The sequence below is a fragment of the Helianthus annuus genome, chromosome 16, assembly GCF_002127325.2.
Source record: "Helianthus annuus cultivar XRQ/B chromosome 16, HanXRQr2.0-SUNRISE, whole genome shotgun sequence".
In the NCBI taxonomy this organism is placed as follows: Eukaryota; Viridiplantae; Streptophyta; class Magnoliopsida; order Asterales; family Asteraceae; genus Helianthus; species Helianthus annuus.
Window position 1 is genome coordinate 50,063,732 of NC_035448.2, and position 23,865 is coordinate 50,087,596.

Genomic DNA, 23,865 nt, shown 5'->3' on the forward strand with positions numbered 1-23,865 from the left:
CCAAATTTATACCTAAAGCTAACAAAAAAGTGTTTGAAAGACGCCTTGAATCGAAGGTACTTCGTTGTTACTTGATTAGTTGTTCAGGCTTATGCATGCATTTCATTTGCCAATAAGTATGCAGGCTATGAGTCCCAATAAGCACCAATTCAATACACATAAACAACTACATAAACAACTGAGTATACCTTTACTGCTACAAATTAATTCTAAATTTTGAGAGTATATTCAAGTCTGGGCTGTAATGGCTCGGTCAATCGTTTGTCATGTTATATTATTTGTGGTGGTGATATTGTTCGCAGTTGGTGATGCGGCAACCCCACCGGGAATTGCTAACAACCCAAGCCAAGCAACTTGTAAAGACCCGTCATACAAACAATGTTACAACTTGGTGCATGTTTGTCCTAAGTTTTGTGATAATGGGTGTACCGTTCATTGTCAGTCATGCAAACCTATTTGTATTGGCTCCACTACACCATCACCGCCTGAATTAGAACCCCCACCATCTTCACCTCCCACCATTACTCCGCCATCTCCAACCACTCCCACACCATCAACACATGCTTACTCACCGCCTCCTTACTCACCACCTCCCACCACTCCTTCACCACCAACTCCGTCATCATCACCTCCCACCACTCCTTCACCACCAACTCCGTCATCCCCACCTACCACCACTCCTTCACCTCCAACACCGTCATCACCACCTCCCACCACTCCTTCGCCTCCAACTCCGTCATCCCCACCTCCCACCACTCCTTCACCTCCAACACCGTCATCACCACCTCCCACCACCCCTTCTCCACCAACTCCGTCATCACCACCTCCAGTCGTCCCTTCACCTCCAACACCGTCATCACCACCTCCTACCACCCCTTCACCTCCAATAGACTCAACACCACCAACGCCATCCTCACCACCTCCTACCACCCCTTCACCTCCAACAGACTCAACACCACCAACCCCAACCCCAAACCCATCCTCACCACCTCCCACCACCCCTTCACCACCAACAGATTCAACACCGCCAACCCCAACCCCAACCCCATCCTCACCACCTCCTACCACCCCTTCACCTCCAACAGATTCCACACCACCAACTCCTTCCTCACCACCTCCTACCACCCCTTCTCCACCAACAGAGTCCACTCCTCCAACACCGTCCTCACCATCTCCCAACACCCCTTCACCACCGACACCATCCCCATCAAATCCTCCATCACCGCCTACCCCCACACCTTCCCCATCACCTCCTACATGGTTCCCTACTCCACCACCTCAACCAAAGAAAGCCAAGTGCAAAAACAGCAACTATCCCCAATGTTATGCCACTGAGCATGTTTGCCCTGCTTCTTGTCCTAATCAATGTACTGTTGATTGTGTTACATGCAAGCCAGTTTGTAGTATGTTCTTCACAACTCTATTTCTTTAGTTTATTTATAAACTCTAATATATCTTTTTTTTCATGTATATTAACCACCTTGAATTTTAATAATACTTCAGTTACATTTGAGTCAAAATTATATACGTATAGCCACCTAAATATGTATCTAAATTTGCAGCTTGCGACATGCCTGGAGCAGTTTGCCAGGATCCTCGTTTCATTGGTGCTGATGGCATCACTTTCTATTTCCATGGAAAGAAGGATAAAGATTTTTGCCTTGTTGCCGATAACAATCTACACATTAATGGCCACTTCATTGGCAAGCGAAACAAAAACATGGGCCGGGATTTTACCTGGGTTCAATCCATTGGGGTTCTTTTTGACAACCACAAACTACAAATCAATGCTCAAAAAACCTCTAACTGGAATGACGACAATGATCGTATCTCCATCACATTTGATGGGGAAACTATCCTTCTACCTAAAACCGAAGGTTCCAAATGGCAGTCTTCCTCAACTTCAATCACTCGGATTCAAGATACCAACAACATTGTTGTTGAAGTTGAAAACCTGTTCAAGATCACTGCTAAAGCGGTTCCAATAACAACGAAAGAATCAAGGATCCATAACTATGGTATAACCGACGATGACTGCTTTGCGCATCTTGATCTCAAGTTCAAGTTCTTTTCATTAAGTGATGAAGTGGACGGGGTGTTGGGACAGACTTACAGGAGTGACTATGTGAGCAAGGTGAAAATGGGCGTGTTAATGCCTGTGATGGGTGGGGATAACAAGTTTGTGAGTGCAAATTCGTTTGCGACTGATTGTTCTGTCGCTAAGTTTAAGGGCAGCAGCCATGAAAACGGTTCCTCTTTGAACTTGGAATTGCCAAGCCTGATATGTCAAAGTGGTTTGAGCGGACGAGGGGTCATATGCAAGAGATAGATTTTTCTTCTTCATGTTACTCGTATTCTTCTTATAATTACTAAGTGTAATAAAGATGTGTACGAGAATAAGGAACATAGCTTCCAAGATCTTGACCGAATAAAATGACTTTTAATATTAAAACATTATCAATTTGGGGTATGCAATTAAACTAGCAAGCTAATGTGTATAAAACAAGATCCACAGGCTCATATTTATCTGTTTGGGTCTTGTGTTTAATTGAGTTAAGAAACAGGTTATCAAATTTGTTTGAACTTCATGTATTAAACAGTGCTAACTATGTGACAATTATGTATTGATTTCATCTACCATTCTACCAAACAGAGGTTTAGTTTATCATATGTATCTACCAAACAGAGGTTTTGTGTACCCTTGGAATTTATCGACTACTTTAACCTAAAACGAGATAAGATTTAAGTAAGCAATGAAACTTATTTATTGGAATATTCAATTTGGTGTTTGGTGTGATAGGAGAGTTTCTCTAATCTCCTTTGATATCCAAATTATGATTGAGAATATTTCTTATCTCTCAAACATATATAAGAGAACTTACGTTAGTGTATTCAATTTATCGACTACTTTAATCTCCTGAATTTTTTTAATTTTTATAATTGGTTTATTATTATAAATATTTTCGTATTTTGTTTTTCGCTTACAACTTTTTAGATATGATGTATTATAAAGTTCTGACTGTGTCGTTGCAATAAGTTTATTTAGATATGATGTATTATAAAAGTTCTGATTGTGTCGTTGCAATATGCTTATTTTTATATACGTCTACATATAAATTTGACTCAAAACCAAGTTGTGAATAATAATATACAAGTGAGCGTGACAAAAGCATACGTATCATTAAATTCGACTCTTTGTTTATTTTTTTATTTCTATATACCGGTGTCGTTTACCTTTTTTGTTATATAAGTAATATAATATAACGTTTTATAAAATTTCGATTATTATTATATTAATTCATTATTAAATTATTTTGTTTTTTGCCTATAACTTTTCAAATACGGTGTATTATAAAATTCCTTGTACACGTTGCGACATGCTTATATAATATAACATGCTTATCTACATCTGGATATAAATTTTACTCGAAATCGAGTTGTGAATAGTAATGTATAAGTGATCGAAACACAAACACACATGTCATCAAAGTTGTCTCGCCATTTAGTATTTTTTAAATATAGATTGATGTTGTTACTCTTTTCGTTATCTTAGTAATATAATATAACATTTTATAAAATATTGAATGTACTGTTGAAACATGCTTATATATATTTTTTTATCTATTATCCGATAAAAGTTTAATTTGAGTGAGTCAAATATAATCAATATTTTTTTTGTTTTTTTTTTCGGTAGCAGACCGAACTACTTCCATTCGAAAACCATCGCTACTAGTACCTACAGCTTTCTATACATCGCGCTATAGAACTCGAGCGGTAACCTAATCAATATTAGCGGAACAAGATTGATACCGGTACCGCTATATGTTTTTATGATTCGATCAACGTAAAACATGTATCTATATCCTCTTGAAACGATTGTCGGAATTGTACCTGTATCTATGGCTCACAAGACACTTATTTATTAGCTACTGACATATATCTGTATATTATCATGGTTCGTGTACATGGTATTCCTCTCTCTCTTTCTCACTGCCGATCATTGGAGTTTCTTCCTAGCTATGAATTCGGCAATTGATTTCTTTTGTTGTATCAAATTGTAGTGGAACGTACTTAGGGCAAAACCACACTTCTCTCACCATAAATGCCGAAAAATCTACGATGTAAATTGTAAATTTCAGATGATTTTTGCACTTCGTTGATCTTGTTCGACTTGAAAAAAAGTTATTAACTTCATTTATTCATGATTTATGGAAACGAATTCTTTTAGTTTATGCTAGTTTTGTTCCATTATTATCCTTTAGTAATAGTTTTTAGGTTTAGGTCAAGTGTTGAAAAATGAAATGCTAAAAGGCGCAATATTCATCAGGATAAAACTTTTCTAAGATTCCAATGGAACAAGCCCTAAGGTTGGAGGGTGTGGTATAAAACTTTTCATCAGGATAAAACTTTATCACATCACGTCAGATACATCTAGGCATCACGTCATATGGGGGGCTTTAAAGCCCTCTCTTTAACTTGCATAGTGTGGTATAAAGCCTCTCTATTAAACAAAATTAAAAAAAATGATTTTATTGGTTGAAAAGAGGTGGGCCCCACCTACACACCTTTTTTGCTCGTTATCATGGTGGCGGACAAGGGTTGACGCCCCCTTTTAACAACCTGGAGGTGGTCGATGACGGAGAAGGGCGCTAAACATGGATGAGGTGGCGGGCTACACACCACAAAGCCTAATAGGCATGCACTAATAATCAAAGAAGGCATGCACTTCCTTTTAGTTATGATAGTACTGTCATGAAGAGGTGGAGTGTGTCAGCAGTTATGTTCCAACAATATAGCTAGACGTCAAAAGTCAACCCCCTCCTCCACTAGATGGTAGAGTTAAGACAAAATTGGTTGGTCAATGGGATGTTTTTGACTCTTATGAGCATGTGGAATCGATGATGCTTTATGGTACACTAACTTTATTGACCAAATATAATATGGAGTTAAATGTTTGGATAGCTGTGGTTTGCTTTTTTTTTTTTTTTTTTTTACGTTTATTCCTAACTTTCTAAAATTACTTCTATAGTATCAAACTTTTCAATTTTCGTTTCCGGATAGTCTCTGACGTGGATGAGGATTAGTTTTTAGTGTTAAATAAATGCCCTTAAGTAAAACAAAATCAATTAACTAAGTATTATATATAATACGAGCCATATCTCTCTCTCTACTCTCTACTTTTCTCTCTCACACACATGGGACCCACCATCTACCACCTCACTTATTCTCCATACCACCTGTGCAAAACTCTTCATTCAAACAAACTTTGAATTGACGATGTAAAATCAAAGAGAAATCAGAGGCGTTTGGAATTATGGTTTGTGAAACACAATATATCAGGGGCGGACTTATGTACAAAGATCGGGTTCCCAAGAACCCAGTCGGCTTTTAATATGTAGTGTAAATGTATATAGAAAACCGAAAAGGAACCCATAAATAAAAATTTGGTGAACCCATAAACATAAATGTTGTGTTGGTCCACTGGTTACAACGCATTTCTTCTATCTTCACATCCCGGGTTCGAATCCTGCATCAGACATCCAACTGAGTTTTTTATGTTCCTTTTTTTTTCTTTTTTAAATTTAAATACATTTAGGGTTTAGAAGAAGTTAGAACAACATTAACGCACAGTGCAAGCACAGCCTCCACTCCACCCCTCGTCCCTCTCTAGCGACCACCACTCACACCATCCCCTGCTCCACCTCCGGCCGTCGTCTCTTCTCCACCTCTGGCCGCCATCTCCGCTCCACCACTCCATCCATCGTATGTTTATAACTCTCTTCTCATGTGTTTTTTCTACCTTTTCCACTCAATTTGCTAAAGTTGTTGCTTGATTTGTTGATTGCTGTTTATTAATTTGTTGAAACTTTTTAGATGATTTTGTTATATGGTATTGTTTAGGCATTAAAATTTGAAACATAGAATTTTTAATCATGTATAGATCTATGATTAGTGAATTTTGATGTTAGTCTTTGAAACATAGAATTGGAGACTATGATTCCGGATGTTAATTTTTTAATTTGTTAATTTGATATTTAGGTATTATTTAAATTACTATAAAGATAACCTTGATGGTTTTTATTTTAGGGAGGGCAATATAATCTTTTGATATTATTTGCAATTGTAACACCTCGAATTTTTGTCCAATGATGTGTTAACACGTGTCATTTGTTTACACGTGGCATCTATAATAAATAAAGGACTAATTTTGACAAACCTTGAAAGTATATAAATTCGAGGGTTATAAATGTCAACAAGGGTAAATATACTGTATAGTATCCCTAAATAATGCTTAAACCTTCAAACGAATAAATTATAGATCGTACAAAAAAAACAAAACGCGGAAGAAAGTGAGAGATTACAAACTACAGGGGTTAACTGTGTCAACATGTTTAATAATACCTCTGAGTGACCCTTTAACGTTCCAAAGACTTTGTAACGGTATTATACCCTCACTAAAATAATATATATGAATTTCACGAAGTTTCGATATGAAACGAGAAAGTTACGATCGAATTCGTAGAAGAAGGGTTAAAAGCGTCAACAGTGAAAGTTAAGGCTTTCCAATATAATTAATAAATAAACCGGGGACTTAATAATGCGGGTAAATAACACGAGGCCCCTATCGGTAAATAACCGAGGGCCAAACCGCAAAGTTACCCCTTCAAAACCGAAAGGTCAGGTAAATCATTACGAAAGATTTCGTTATTAATTACCGGATTCTGATAATCATGACAAAAGAATTAAAAAATCAGGAAAATAAGCCTCTCGCGACCCGCGTTGAATAACCGGTTAAGTGTAGGCGGGCCGCGAGCCTCCTGTAAATTCGTTTCTGACATTTAGATTTAGGCGACCCGCGTAAAGGGAAGCCTGAATCCCCATGCGGGCCGCGTGGAACGCCCAGATGCAGAAAGTTGTAGTTTCTTGCCTTTTGGAGCTTGTGAACGATCAAATCTTCAATTAATGAAGCATGGGCGCCCCCTACTCGACCCATACACCTTAGGGACACCTGCCCATGATCCATGATCAGTATAGACCAATGTGGAATGATCTTGAGGTTCATTTTGCACTATAAATAGCAATGTTGTAGTTACAACATTCACACAACTCAAAACACAACTACTGATCATTCTAAGAAGCTCCAAGCATCTTTCTCTGCTCTATAATCAAGAACACAACTTCTGTAAGTGATCTAACCCTTTGTGGTTTCACATTTCCTTAGTAAATGGCTAAGAACCAAACTGTCGTAACTACGGTTTGACTTTACAATAACTCAGTGATGGTTCAGTCTTATGACGAATCAAAAGTAGTTATAAGTTGGTATCAATGGAGGTAATAAACCCCTAAAAGGGTTCCCTCTGATCACCACTCTAACTATGTCAAATGTCGAGTCAAACGCGCACTTAAAAAGTCAACAGAAAGCTATTTTAGCGATTTAAGCATAATCTGTAATGTACAAGTTATGGAACCTGTTTTGACAATCATAAAACATGATAATAAGTATATAAACCTGTTTGCGCTCGTTTGAATCGATCATTTACTATATTGAACCGGTTCGGAGCCGAATGGCGCAAAAGTTTGACTTTTGCTTTGACTTCAGTTCTGACCCGTTTTAGTGAGGTATAAATATACCTTAGGACTCTCTTAGGACCAGGTCACATGTTGGTATACGCCTCTATGGTCGGTTCATGAGTTATCCGAGTCTTTTACGTATTTCCGTCATTCGCCTAAAAGTTGACCGTAACGGCCTTTTAAAATTAAAACGAGTATTTCGGACACGTGAACGGACCAAAACCTTGCTTGTTTAATTATAAGCATGTCCTTAAAGTTTCACGTCAATCCGAGGCCTAGAATGAGAGTTATGCTAAAAGGCGCACTTTTAAGAAAGTTTTGTAATTAACGGCGCAATTAGCATAACGCCCATCTAACCCAAGTTTTCGTCACCAAAACTTTTACCCACTGGGGTAAAATAATATTTTGGGAATTTTAAAGATTTTTAATAATTTTTACCTTGCTCATAACCTGCGGTTATGGCTACGGTTCGGTAAATACCGAATATGCCCTTTTTGGCCAAAACGGGAGTTCTACAAGGTCTTTTGACCCGATTCCAGTTTCCACTGGTTTTAAATAATAAATAAAGTATTTTAAACTTTATAAACTGTTCGGGAAACTCAGATTTCCTGTAGAACTCGAAAAGCCCTTTTTAAGTCTTTAAAATGACCGAAAAGCCCCTACGGGGCATAATATTAACTTAAACTCGTTACGGGCATCACGGAAGGTATCCTACTGATACCACAACACATTTAAGGCATGATGACTTAGGAAATAAGCGTACGACTCTCATAGTTAACCGTTTCGCCTATTTGCGCACACGGTTCGGCTTATGAAACTAGTTTTCATAATTTAGCCGATACGGGTCAAATAATATCATTTGAACCCCAAAATCCAGAGTATGAACTATAAACCCATATAAAACAAGTCACTGAACTTGTTGGGTCCAAATCATACTCCATTCCCGGTTTTCGCCTTTTCGTGCGAATTAACCATATCTATATATCGGAATCAACCGGTTTAAGCTACGGCTAATATAAGGACCGTTAGGATTCTAAGAGGTTAATTAAAACCTTCGTTCCAGATTAGGAGCCCCAGTAAAAGCTATCGGTGACTTGATCTAAATTAAGGATTAATACTTGCAAAGGTAAATACTTTAACTTATTTCCCCTATATGGGCTTGGGTTACGGTATATTAATACCGCTTGATTGAGCATTATATAATTCCATCGCTTAGGTGGTTAATTGATTAAATATGATCGGCTCATTTAAACAGTTTTGTTGCTTATAAGCCTTTGGGGGGTTTAATGACCGTTGTCCCGGATATCCTCGGCATCATTTTACGAAATGGCCACGACCATCGACATCCCGGTGTAGGCGTACACCCGGTATAAAGTGTCGACATTAAAATTAAAAGACGTAGCCGTTGGTTTTTATACTACGGTTTTACGCAAACGTGGTGTGTCTATAAATCTTTAACCCGGCACGACCCAGGCTACTAAACGCATAAAAGAACATGTAAAACGTTCACAAGATCATTATGAATTTTCCCAAGTTATAAAAGAGTTTGTGCCTTGTGCATTCAAATCAGTTTTAATAAACATTTTCAAATGTGTCAGTTGAATGTATTTACCAGTGTAAACTGACGTATTTTCCCCAAAAAGATTAAGTGCAGGTACCTAAACGTAATTGGCTGGTATTAGCTCCCTAGCGTCGGGATAAGCCTCGCAAGCTTGATTGCAGTATCTGATGGAACAATAATTTATGATTATTTACGATCCACTGTGGATATATCCAACCCCTGTAATACATTTTGATATTACAATCAGAGGTTGAAATTTATATATTTATCTTATGCTTCCGCTGTGCATTATATAATTGTGTGGTTTGACTATATTGTTGCCAACATCGTCACGGTAATCCCCCACCGGGCCCACCGGTGAGACACGTGGAAATCGGGGTGTGACAGGTTGGTATCAGAGCCAACATTGAGTGAATTAAACACTATCCTTATGCGTTTAATCTCAATGACACAATTGCACATACTTGAGTCTAGACTTAACATAGGAATGTTCTAAATTCTGATCTGGAAATTTTGCTTCCAAATTTTTATACGTCGCCAAGCGAAGGAGCTGTAATAGGAAGTCTCCACATCCGGAGTCATGAACTGCTGAGCTTCGTACCGCGACCAGGATGAAACGTGCAACCAAGGAGAAAGCATTCAGGAAATGAATGAAGAAGAAACTCCTCTTGCTGAAGATCGTTTCCTTAATAAGTCTTTATAAGAACATATTTACCTTTCAGTCCCTTCGAGGACAACATTATTATTTTCGAGTCCCGCTTAGGGCAACCTTATATTTTTTTTTACTTTTATATAATGGAATGATTAAGTTTAGACTTTCATTCTAAATAAGAAATATTAAATAAATCAAAACCATTCCTTTTATTTGATCTGCCTAAATAAAGAATCTTAAAAGGTGAAACCTAGCTTGGGGTCTTTTAAAGATCTAGTCAAGATGGTACGACCTAACTGAAAAGATTCTGATTCCCTGTTAACCTCTGTACGCATGTTAACATTCATGGCAGATGTGATTCGTTATAATCACGCACGTCATTCTTATACAATAATTCTTTAAGGATTTCAAAACCCAACTAAATGATTTATAAATCGCGGGTTAAATCACCAATAAAGGTGACCAAAATTATAAAGACATCCATTAGTGATGCAGTGCCTACGGGCCAATATTATAAAGACATCCATTAGTGATGCGGTGCCTACGGGCCAGTATTATTAAAACATCCATTAGTGATGTAGTGCCTACGGGCCAGTATTATAAAGACATCCATTAGTGATGCATTGCCTACGGGCCAACATATTAAAACATCCATTAGTGATGTAGTGCCTACGGGCCAAACTTATTAAACATCCATTAGTGATGTAGTGCCTACGGGCCAAACTTATTAAACATCCATTAGTGATGTAGTGCCTACGGGCCAAACTTATTAAACATCCATTAGTGATGTAGTGCCTACGGGCCAAACTTATTAAACATCCATTAGTGATGTAGTGCCTACGGGCCAAACTTATTAAACATCCATTAGTGATGTAGTGCCTACGGGCCAAACTTATTAAACATCCATTAGTGATGTAGTGCCTACGGGCCAAACTTATTAAAACATCCATTAGTGATGTGGTGCCTACGGGCCAAACTTATTAAAACATCCATTAGTGGTGTAGAGCCTACAGGCCATACAAATTGTCATATAAAACAAAAAGGGCAGTGGTAGTCGATGACTCCCTGTCAGAAAAAGATAATGAACTAGGTTCAAACCTCAAGGCTTTGATTCTCTGAAATCCTAGCTTATAAGGTATAAATGTCCTAGTGACTAGGCCTATTGTGCCAGAATACCTTCATGCTGTGATTCTCTGAAATCATAGCTTATAAATTATATATGTCCTTGTGACTAAGCCTTTTGTGCTATTACTAAATGCCTCGATCTCGGACGATCATGGCTTATAAATTAAACTTGTCTACGCGACTAGGCCAATTGTGCTAATATTAACTTATAAATTAGGATTTATGATAAGATCCTAAATAAAATAAATATCCTTCCTTCCCTGCCAGCAGGCATTTTTAAAAAGAAATCTCAAGGGTAAACCTAGCCTATATGACGAGGCCAAGATGGTAGGACCTATTCAGGAGATTCAATTCCTTGTTAACATCCGTAAAATGTTAACACTCTTGGTAAACGTGGTTCAATAAAAATCACGTAAGTCATCTCTAGATTGGGTTATTCCAAACCTTCCTTATTAAAATAATCATCCCTTAAGGAGGAAGTGCCACGGGCTATAATACACTATCCGATTGCGACATCGACAATTGTGATCTTTTGAGATTCCCCATCCTAAGGGGATGAGCTATGCTCAAAGCCCTCTAGACGATAATCCTGTCATCATGTCATTATTATAACCACTGAATGACAGTTGATTTAAATTAAAGTACTAATCCTGTCGTCATGTCATTATTATGACCACTGAACGACAGTTGATCAAATTAAGTGCTAATCCTGTCGTCATGTCATTATTATGACCACTGAACGTCAGTTGATTAAATTAAGTGCAAATCCTGTCGTCATGTCATTATTATGACCACTGAACGTCAGTTGATTAAATTAAGTGCAAATCCTGTCGTCATGTCATTATTATGACCACTGAACGTCAGTTGATTAAATTAAGTGCTAATCCTGCCGTCATGTCATTATTATGACCGCTGAACGTCATTTGATTAAATTAAGTGCTAATCCTGCCGTCATGTCATTATTATGACCACTGAACGTCAGTTGATCAAATTAAGTGCAAATCCTGTCGTCATGTCATTATTATGACCGCTGAACGTCAGTTGATTAAATTAAGTGCTAATCCTGCCGTCATGCCGTTATTATGACCACTGAACGACAGTTGATTAAATTAATGGCACTGATCATGTCGTCATGTCATTACTGTGACCGCTGAACGTATCATCAGTGCAATGACTATATGTCTTAACATCTTACGAGATGTTAATTGATAGGCCTCCAGGCCAGAAATTTTAATAAAGACAGTCATAACTTACAACTCCCTGTCAAGAAAAGGCAAGAACACGTTCAGGCCTAAATACCTTAATTCTACAAAATCAAGGTTGATAATATAAAGTTGTCCCTGTGACTTGGTCTCTTGTGCCATAATTATGTTTTATTAAATTAGGATTTATGATAAAAATCCTGAATAAAATAAACCTCCCTCTTTTCCCTGCCAGTATGCAGTTTAAAAAGAATTTTAAAGGTGAGACCTAGTCTACACGGCCAAGATGGTGAGACCAACTCAAAGGATTCAGATCCTTGTTAAACACCTAAGGACGTGTTAGCACTCTTGACAAATGTGATTCAGGAAGATCACGACAGTCATCCTTACATTGGATTCTTCCAATTCCCTTATCTATCCTAGTGATGTAAAAATCATGGCTTATATCATCCTATGATACGATCATATTATAAACATCCGTTAGTGATGAAATGCCTGTAAGCCAAACTTGTCATCCGATAAGACAACAACAGTGATGGTCTTTGACCTCCTGCCTAAAATATTGGACTATGTCCAAACATAATAGTCTATATGATCAATACGATCATGACTAACATCATCTAATACGATGATTTTATTATTTAAACGTCCTTTAGTGATGTTTTGCCTACAGGCTATAATATATTGTCCATTTGTGACACAAACATTAAGATCTCTATGATCCCCAGTTAAAAGTAGTGAGCTGCGCTCAAGCCTAATAATCTATATGATCAATGCGATCCTGACTAGTATCATCAATATGATGATCATAAATTCATGATATTGACATCCCTAGGGATGAAATCCCTACGGGCTATACTTTACTCTATTTTCGATAAGACAAAATAGTGGTGATCCTTATGATTCCCTATTCAAAATGGTAGAATGATACCTAAACCTAATAGTCCATGCGATCGAAGTGATCATGACTAATATCGGTAGATACGATAATTATAGATAGACATCCACGAGTGATGTTAAATTGGTATTGCCTTCCTGTCAAGAGAATCGCCTGTCTAAACGATGACAGTTGTAGTCTGTGACTCCCTGTCCAAAAGGTGAAGAACTGTGTTCAAGCCTTAAGACTCTTGATCTAATGAGGTTGCAACCTATGAATTGATGTCCTTGTGACAAATCCACAAGTTGTATTTCAAGTCAACCATAACCAGCCCCGTACTATAAATTGTTGTTCGTGACAAGTTAACCATACTGAATGTTAACATCACTGGTGACAGGCCTTAGTGCCATATCCTATAACGTCCTGGAGACAAGGCCATTTGTGCCACATCTAAATGTCATTACGACAAGGCCTTCGTGCCATATGATTAATTATATCCTTCAAGACTAGGCTTATCGCCATATCTTTCTACGTCCCTCGCGACAGGCTTCTGTGCCATTTATGTATATACATATATATAACCAAGGCCATGAAAGGATAGCCTTTGAGCTATTTATAAACATCCTTGTGACAAAGACAGTTGTGACATTATGGTCCCCTGTCAAGCAGGTATTGGACTAGCTCCAAACCTTAAAATGCCATTGACGGTCCTTTTGTGACCTAGGCTAAACGTAATAAATATACATTCAGATAGCATTCCTTAAGAATGTTCAAAACGGAATAACCCCTACGGTCTATTAATGCCATGGCTAATCTAAGTCAGGCCATCAGAATGATGACTAATAATTGTTAAATCTTGGTGATTAGTACCAAGTTTCGAGTATGGGAAACTCGGATGAGGTAGACGGCAGTCGCAACACTATTAATGCGACGAAGGTTAATAAAAACTACAAACGTAAACCTCAATATTAATGGAGTTAATCTCCTGGCTGTGGTTGACGCAGCAGTTGAAAGGACCTTGGAAAGTTCATGAGACAATCCAAGGGCCGAATGCTCCTCGCTCTGAATTTCATTCAAGACCATGTCCAATTGCTCATGAAAAGAGTTTGGTTCACACTTCGTATATGAAGGACGAACCAAAGGAGGAAGATAACTCCCATAAATCTAAGAAAGAGAGCGAATACAGGCTTAATAAAAAGCAACGAAGGTTCGGTAAGAGCCTGTATGTAAGAATTGCTAGCAAAGACATTAGGGACGGTGTCGAATAGAACCAAAAAAAAAAATCCAAGCAGTGTGACATCTGCTAAGGAACAGGTTATCATTTCCCCGGAATGTAGGGACCTGGAGAATACATTCTATCACGACTGTGATGAGTAAGACCGTATTAGAGATAGATACCATAAAGCTGCCCAAGAAGGTACAGCTAAGCCTGGAAAGGGCTAAAGGAAGAAATGCCTGAACTCACCTAATGAACGCCAAAAGGCAGTTTACGATGTCATCAAGTATGTTCATCATCCTTTTTCCATTGATAATTCCGCTAAGTGTCCTGATTTAATACAGGCAATCATAAATCTTCATAAACCATAAGCTTAGCAAACTTTTATATTATCCGCAAGGTATAATTTACCAAGGGAACCTTAGTAACCAATTCTTTTCGTATCAGCAAGAAATCCTTCTGAAAAATCTAAAAGTACTCTTTCTTCGCATAGAGTACAACAACCTATGTTATTTTAATTATTTTCTTCTTTCATTGTTTTTCTATCGCCTGCGAATGCCAAACTATGTTTGATAAAAGTACCATATGAGGATTGGCGTATCCTAATGTGTCCCATAGATTATTTCCATGCCTGATCAGTATGGAGGTTTAATACATGGAACCCATGAGATATCCCAATGGTCATATTGTACTAAAGTCGACTAGTAGTATTCAAAGAAGATATCCAGAATGGAATTGCCCAAGTAAATGTTCCCGAATTAGAAATTCGTGGACTTATATGTGTCACTTGTTTGGCACAAACAATAATGAATGAACTGGAGCCTGAGATATGAAAAATCTCGGTAGTCTCCCTGTATCTAGATTATCTTCTCATAAGTTTTCCCTGCTTACCTCCTGGAAGGCGGGTAGAATTAATATCAACATCCCGCTGTGGGCTGGAGTATTACGAAAACTCCATATTGCTTATAGAACAATCGAAACCTTGATTAAGTAGGGTTTAAGATATAGGCTCATATAGCCTGACTCAATATTCCGAAAGTTTTATGTTATAAGATAAGAAAGACGGTTCATATTGCTTATATATTAGTGACCGCAACCCTAATTAAGCAACAACTGAGAATTGCCATAAGATGCCCAGGATCTAAAGGCAATTTGTTGGTGGATAGGCTCGAAAAAGTCTGTAGCCGCTTAAGTAGCCAAATGCTTGACTTGTGCGCAAGTCAAAGCTGAGCATCAAAAGCCGTCTGGCATGCTACAACAACTTGAACTTCCCAAGTGGAAGTAAGAGATGGTAACTATGGATTTTATTGCCATGCTAACCAGGATGAGGAAAGGAAATGACACAATATGGGTCATAGTCGATAGGCTGACTAAATCAGCTCATTTTCTACCCATCAAGGAGACGTATAGCTCCGATATGTTAGCCCAACTTTATGTTGATAAGATTATAGCCTTACACGGCATACCTGTGTCTACTATCTCCGACAGGGATACTAGATACACATCTCATTTCTGGAAAAGTTTCCAGCAATCTTTGGGCACGCGTTTAAACTTTAGTACGGCTTACCATCCACAGACGGACGGTCAAAGTAAGCGTACTATCCAAACGCTAGAAGACATGCTTCGTGCATGTGCGATCGACTTAGGTGGTAACTGGGATAAAAACCTACCCCTGATCGAATTCTCCTACAATAATAGCTACCACACCAGCATAAAGGCTGCGCCTTTCGAGGCATTATATGGTAGGAAATGCAGATCGCCTGTTTGTTGGGCGGAAGTAGGAGAGGTCCAATTATCGGGACCAGAGATTGTTTTCCAGACAACGGACAAGATTGTCCAGATCCGGGAACGTCTCAAGGCTGCCCGCGATAGGCAGAAGAGCTACGCTGATCCAAAGCCTAAGGATTTTCACTTCGAAGTGGGTGAAAAGGTATTACTTAAGGTGTCACCCTGGAAGGGGGTGATGCGTTTCGGCAAGAAGGGCAAGCTGAGTCCGAGATACATAGGGCCTTTTGAGGTCATTGAACGAGTCGGATCAGTTGCCTATAAACTAAACTTGCCTGAAGAGCTCAATAGAATTCACAATGTGTTCCACATCTGCAATCTCAAAAAGTGCTTCGCCGACGAATCGTTGGTGATTCCACACACAGATGTGCATATAGATGAAAGCTTAAAGTTCATAGAAAAACCTTTGTCGATTAAAGATCGACAGGTGAAGAAGCTTCGCAGAAAGCACGTACCGATTGTAAAAGTCAAATGGGATGATCGTAGAGGTCCTGAATATACGTGGGAAGTCGAAGCTACAATGAAAGAAAAATACCCCTATTTATTTGAGTAAATCTCGGGTCGAGATTTATTTTAAGGGGGTGAGGATGTAACACCTCGAATTTTTGTCCAATGATGTGTTAACACGTGTCATTTGTTTACACGTGGCATCTATAATAAATAAAGGACTAATTTTGACAAACCTTGAAAGTATATAAATTCGAGGGTTATAAATGTCAACAAGGGTAAATATACTGTATAGTATCCCTAAATAATGCTTAAACCTTCAAACGAATAAATTATAGATCGTACAAAAAAAACAAAACGCGGAAGAAAGTGAGAGATTACAAACTACAGGGGTTAACCGTGTCAACATGTTTAATAATACCTCTGAGTGACCCTTTAACGTTCCAAAGACTTTGTAACGGTATTATACCCTCACTAAAATAATATATATGAATTTCGCGAAGTTTCGATATGAAACGAGAAAGTTACGATCGAATTCGTAGAAGAAGGGTTAAAAGCGTCAACAGTGAAAGTTAAGGCTTTCCAATATAATTAATAAATAAACCGGGGACTTAATAATGCGGGTAAATAACACGAGGCCCCTATCGGTAAATAACCGAGGGCCAAACCGCAAAGTTACCCCTTCAAAACCGAAAGGTCAGGTAAATCATTACGAAAGATTTCGTTATTAATTACCGGATTCTGATAATCATGACAAAAGAATTAAAAAATCAGGAAAATAAGCCTCTCGCGACCCGCGTTGAATAACCGGTTAAGTGTAGGCGGGCCGCGAGCCTCCTGTAAATTCGTTTCTGACATTTAGATTTAGGCGACCCGCGTAAAGGGAAGCCTGAATCCCCATGCGGGCCGCGTGGAACGCCCAGATGCAGAAAGTTGTAGTTTCTTGCCTTTTGGAGCTTGTGAACGATCAAATCTTCAATTAATGAAGCATGGGCGCCCCCTACTCGACCCATACACCTTAGGGACACCTGCCCATGATCCATGATCAGTATAGACCAATGTGGAATGATCTTGAGGTTCATTTTGCACTATAAATAGCAATGTTGTAGTTACAACATTCACACAACTCAAAACACAACTACTGATCATTCTAAGAAGCTCCAAGCATCTTTCTCTGCTCTATAATCAAGAACACAACTTCTGTAAGTGATCTAACCCTTTGTGGTTTCACATTTCCTTAGTAAATGGCTAAGAACCAAACCGTCGTAACTACGGTTTGACTTTACAATAACTCAGTGATGGTTCAGTCTTATGACGAATCAAAAGTAGTTATAAGTTGGTATCAATGGAGGTAATAAACCCCTAAAAGGGTTCCCTCTGATCACCACTCTAACTATGTCAAATGTCGAGTCAAACGCGCACTTAAAAAGTCAATAGAAAGCTATTTTAGCGATTTAAGCATAATCTGTAATGTACAAGTTATGGAACCTGTTTTGACAATCATAAAACATGATAATAAGTATATAAACCTGTTTGCGCTCGTTTGAATCGATCATTTACTATATTGAACCGGTTCGGAGCCGAATGGCGCAAAAGTTTGACTTTTGCTTTGACTTCAGTTCTGACCCGTTTTAGTGAGGTATAAATATACCTTAGGACTCTCTTAGGACCAGGTCACATGTTGGTATACGCCTCTGTGGTCGGTTCATGAGTTATCCGAGTCTTTTACGTATTTCCGTCATTCGCCTAAAAGTTGACCGTAACGGCATTTTAAAATTAAAACGAGTATTTCGGACACGTGAACGGACCAAAACCTTGCTTGTTTAATTATAAGCATGTCCTTAAAGTTTCACGTCAATCCGAGGCCTAGAATGAGAGTTATGCTAAAAGGCGCACTTTTAAGAAAGTTTTGTAATTAACGGCGCAATTAGCATAACGCCCATCTAACCCAAGTTTTCGTCACCAAAACTTTTACCCACTGGGGTAAAATAATATTTTGGGAATTTTAAAGATTTTTAATAATTTTTACCTTGCTCATAACCTGCGGTTATGGCTACGGTTCGGTAAATACCGAATATGCCCTTTTTGGCCAAAACGGGAGTTCTACAAGGTCTTTTGACCCGATTCCAGTTGCCACTGGTTTTAAATAATAAATAAAGTATTTTAAACTTTATAAACTGTTCGGGAAACTCAGATTTCCTGTAGAACTCGAAAAGCCCTTTTTAAGTCTTTAAAATGACCGAAAAGCCCCTACGGGGCATAATATTAACTTAAACTCGTTACGGGCGTCACGGAAGGTATCCTACTGATACCACAACACATTTAAGGCATGATGACTTAGGAAATAAGCGTACGACTCTCATAGTTAACCGTTTCGCCTATTTGCGCACACGGTTCGGCTTATGAAACTAGTTTTCATAATTTAGCCGATACGGGTCAAATAATATCATTTGAACCCCAAAATCCAGAGTATGAACTATAAACCCATATAAAACAAGTCACTGAACTTGTTGGGTCCAAATCATACTCCATTCCCGGTTTTCGCCTTTTCGTGCGAATTAACCATATCTATATATCGGAATCAACCGGTTTAAGCTACGGCTAATATAAGGACCGTTAGGATTCTAAGAGGTTAATTAAAACCTTCGTTCCAGATTAGGAGCCCCAGTAAAAGCTATCGGTGACTTGATCTAAATTAAGGATTAATACTTGCAAAGGTAAATACTTTAACTTATTTCCCCTATATGGGCTTGGGTTACGGTATATTAATACCGCTTGATTGAGCATTATATAATTCCATCGCTTAGGTGGTTAATTGATTAAATATGATCGGCTCATTTAAACAGTTTTGTTGCTTATAAGCCTTTGGGGGGTTTAATGACCGTTGTCCCGGATATCCTCGGCATCATTTTACGAAATGGCCACGACCATCGACATCCCGGTGTAGGCGTACACCCGGTATAAAGTGTCGACATTAAAATTAAAAGACGTAGCCGTTGGTTTTTATACTACGGTTTTACGCAAACGTGGTGTGTCTATAAATCTTTAACCCGGCACGACCCGGGCTACTAAACGCATAAAAGAACATGTAAAACGTTCACAAGATCATTATGAATTTTCCCAAGTTATAAAAGAGTTTGTGCCTTGTGCATTCAAATCAATTTTAATAAACATTTTCAAATGTGTCAGTTGAATGTATTTACCAGTGTAAACTGACGTATTTTCCCCAAAAAGATTAAGTGCAGGTACCTAAACGTAATTGGCTGGTATTAGCTCCCTAGCGTCGGGATAAGCCTCGCAAGCTTGATTGCAGTATCTGATGGAACAATAATTTATGATTATTTACGATCCACTGTGGATATATCCAACCCCTGTAATACATTTTGATATTACAATCAGAGGTTGAAATTTATATATTTATCTTATGCTTCCGCTGTGCATTATATAATTGTGTGGTTTGACTATATTGTTGCCAACATCGTCACGGTAATCCCCCACCGGGCCCACCGGTGAGACACGTGGAAATCGGGGTGTGACAGCAATTATATTAGCCACCTGACACCCAAGTTTAACCATTTATGTTGATTATCTATTTGTTATAACCAAGTTATATTAAAAAAGTTCATGCGGAAATGGGATGAAGCCAATCGGGCATGGAGAATATGAAAAAAAGATTTGTATTTGTGTTGTGTTAAGGTGAAGTGTAATCATCTAACAACATAATTACTTCTTTTTTATATAGTTTGCAGGTTTAGATTTATAATGTATAAATATGTTTATGAGATTGGAATTGTGAATATGGATTTCTTTAGGGTTAACGCTAATGGAAATTTAATATAAAATTTATGTCTTTATTATGTTCCGCGACCCGACCCGACCCTAAAATCTTAATGTATAGTTGTTAAAATTTGACCACCCCAAAAAAGTGAACTCATAGGAAAAAAATCCTGGATCCGCCACTGCAATATATATAATGCAAAAAAATGAATCCAATAATTGATCCCTCTGTGCAAAATTCTTCATTCAAACAAAGACTTCCAAAAAGAATCCAACTAACTGATCCAAAAAGCAACGTTGCTTTTCGGGGGCAACACATATCCGCCATTGAAGCTTTCAAGTAACTTATTACAATCCACAATTCCACAACTCATGCTGCCTCCTTAACCCAATCTAGGTTTGTTTATCTTAGTCATATTAACTAGATCTGATTGTTGTTGTTGTTCGATTAAATCATCAGATCTGGTTTGATTATTTATGTAATTGTGTAAATGTCTATTGTGGGATGTACCGGAATGGGGATTCTTTTACAGTGACGGTGGCAAACAAACTCTGAATTGAGATGAGATGAAGTGGTGGTGGGTGGTTTTTGAAGAAGATGAAGTAGCGGTGGGTGGTTTTTGAAGAAGATGAAGTGGAGGTAGTGGAGGGTGGAGGCGGTGGAGTGGTGATTAGGTAGTTGGAGGCGGTGGTCAAATGGGGTGGTGCCGTGTACCGAGGTAGGGTGGGTTGGGGTGATGAAGTGGCGATGGTTTGGTGGTTCGTTTTTCTAGTGGTGGTTTGGTGGTGTAGAGGCGGTTTGATGATTATGTTAGGCCCTAAAGTGTGAGACTGACGCATCAAGTTAACATAGCGGGCTATGGTTACGAACTGGGTCTTACCGGGTTAGTTAGTATTAGGTTTTGGACCTTTAGAGGTCACTTGGGCCAAGCTTTAGGCCATGTGGGCCAAGCAGGCCCAAGGGGAGCCCATGTAGGGACTTGGGCTTGAGTTAGTATATAAACAAGTTTCTAACTTGTTTTAGGGTTTGAACATTATTGTTACAGAATTCCTAGAGAAGCTAGAGTGGGAGGCGATTGGTTGAGAAAACACTTGTACTAGACGGTTTTGCTTTTCAAGTAATAGAATCGTGTGCAAGTGTTGAAAGTGATTCGGTATTGTTCTTTGATTTTCAGTTTTTTATGTTTATCTTGAATCATCTTGTGATTGGTTTCCGCAGTCTCACAAGATTAGGTTTGATATCATTGAAAGATCCAGTTATAAGGGACTTACAAGTGGTATCAGAGTCATTAGAACCTTTTTTCTAGGCTCAGTGTAATATCAAATATTCAAGATTTGAAATTTTTGTTCATTGTGTTCTTCGCGTTCTTCATCGTATTCATCTGGTTTTCTTGAAAATTAGTATATTTTGGTGTTTAAATTTGGAAAAAGGTTGTTTAAACAATAGACGTAATCTTTTTGTTTTCCCGAAAATATCTTGATTTTCAAAATTTTCCAAAGTTTTCGGTGGAGAGTTGTTGAGTTATTGAACCTTTCCATAAAATTATTATAATATACAACAACTCTTCCTTATTCATCATTATCTAAATGATCTGATTGTTTTACGTCATCATCTCACAACTTTACAATTGAGGTCTCGACTCTTCAATCATGACTTTGGAAGGAAACAGTACCAGTCGCAACCTCCATCATCATAACCGGTCTCGAGTAATACATATTGATTTCGAGTTATCTTCACAACCGGTTTCGACACAGTAGGTTTCGAGTCATCTTCATTCACGGTTTCGAGTCCACTCCACTTATCGCAATCACGGTTTCGACTTCACAAAGGTCTCGACTCACGGCTCAATTGGTCTCGAGTCATCAACATTTGATCTTCATCTCGAGTCATTCGCAGTCACGTTTTCAAGTCGCAACCATCGGTTTCGAGTCCCATATCCTCTGATTTCGACTAAGGTCTCGAGTCACATTTCTGATTCCGAGTCGTATTGTTCCGACTTGCAACCTCGTTCCGACTCGCAGCCATCTCCACTGCTCATCATCTTCACCGGTAACCTCCATCGTCATTCATCAACCAACTCCGGCTTCCGACGACCACCCCCTACCTGCAACTGTCCTCTCCGTTGATCTTCATTATCACCACCTCTGAATAACCATCGTATCTCCGATCATCGCCGGTTATACTCCTCATCATCATCATCTTGGCATCTTGGCGGCTGAAGTGATACTAGGGTTTCGGTTCGGTTTGTTTAACGAAGAAGAAGACAGACAGCAACTTGATTCTATTTTGATTTTATAATAATAATAATAATAATAATAATAATAATAATAATAATAATAATAATAATAATAATAATAATAATAATAATTATAGTATTAATCATTTTGCAATCATTACTTAATCATTGGTTTTAATAATAATAATAATAATAATAATAATAATAATAATAATAATAATAATAATAATAATATTAAAAATCATTATATAATTATTAATCAATTATTAGGTAATCATTAATAATAATAATATAATAAATATTAAATAATAATAATAATAATAATAATAATAATAATAATAATAATAACTATTAGTATACTTTTATTATAAAAATAAAAAAAAACGGTTTTGGTTGTGAAAAGTTTGACATGTTTTGAGGTGCAGGTCAGAAAGCGGGTTCGATTGCGTGCAAAGTGTTTGAGTTAGCGAGTACACAGGTTCTCGTTTGGTTTTTGTTTTGAGGAGAAGAACAAAAGTATCAGCCACCCATTGAAATTATGGCATTTATGTTTCACAAACCCGCGGCTCAAGAAATTACTCGTGAAGAGATACATTCTGTCTTTTGCACTCCTAAGTGCCGAGAAAGGGTTGAGGCATATAGAATACACAATGCTGAGCTAATCGAAGAATATAATGACATGAGAAGAAAAAATTTCACTTTGACTAATAATGAAAAACTTTTTAAGGAGAAAATCGAAGCTCAGCGAAAGGACATCATCCAACTCAAGGATGATGTTAGTGTAACAACGGCCCAACTTTTCATGGTTAAAGAAAAACTATGCGTTGTGACTAAAGAACTGGAGGATATCAAAGATAAATATCAAATAAATTAGCTAAATATTAAAAAATTTGATTCCTCTAGCAAATTAGTCAAAAACCTGTGTGATCAACAGCTAGCATACCATAAAAGGAAAGGGTTGGGATTGGGTTATAATCAGGCTCCTCCTCCGTATAATGACAATTATACTTACTTGCCTATGACTGAGGAGGAGATGATGAATGAAAGCAAAATGACTTATGGTCCCAAAAACAATAAGTCATCTGTAAATGTTAGACCTGTCGAAAAACAGGTGGTTCAACCAGTCTGTTTTGAGTCCAAGGGTACTTTTGATCCTAACGTTTCTTCATCATGCGCAAATGAAGTACCTGCAGTACCTAAAGTGATGTGGGGAGATTTGTTTGGGAATGAACAAATTTTAGATTCTGATTCCTCTAAATCTACTTTTGATAATACTGATTCTGGTTGTGTGTTTGGACAAGCATTTTTTAACTCGTTTCATAGTTATGTTTCGTCTTCTTTTGGGCCTGATATTTTGGGCAAAACTGTGAATGCTTGTGGTAAATCTTTGAATAATGTGTGTAATAATGGATGT

At 38.0% G+C, this 23,865-nt stretch overlaps 1 protein-coding gene across 1 annotated transcript; it reads left to right on the top strand.

Annotated features, from left to right (window-relative positions):
* The first annotated feature begins 244 nt into the window (after window positions 1-244).
* On the top strand, window positions 245-2,329 carry LOC110919331 (leucine-rich repeat extensin-like protein 1). The gene is made up of 2 exons (XM_022163601.2): window positions 245-1,403; window positions 1,563-2,329. Exons 1-2 carry the CDS (start codon window positions 245-247, stop codon window positions 2,327-2,329), a joined length of 1,926 nt encoding a protein of 641 aa, XP_022019293.1.
* Window positions 2,330-23,865: the final 21,536 nt, after the last annotated feature.

What these genes read in the sequence shown, in the direction of transcription:
- LOC110919331 (XM_022163601.2), top strand. Translation starts at nt 245, where the DNA reads ATGGCTCGGTCAATCGTTTGTCATGTTATATTATTTGTGGTGGTGATA. An exon ending in TACATGCAAGCCAGTTTGTA is followed by an intron (nt 1,404 to 1,562) that starts GTATGTTCTTCA and finishes CTAAATTTGCAG; the next exon opens with CTTGCGACATGCCTGGAGCA.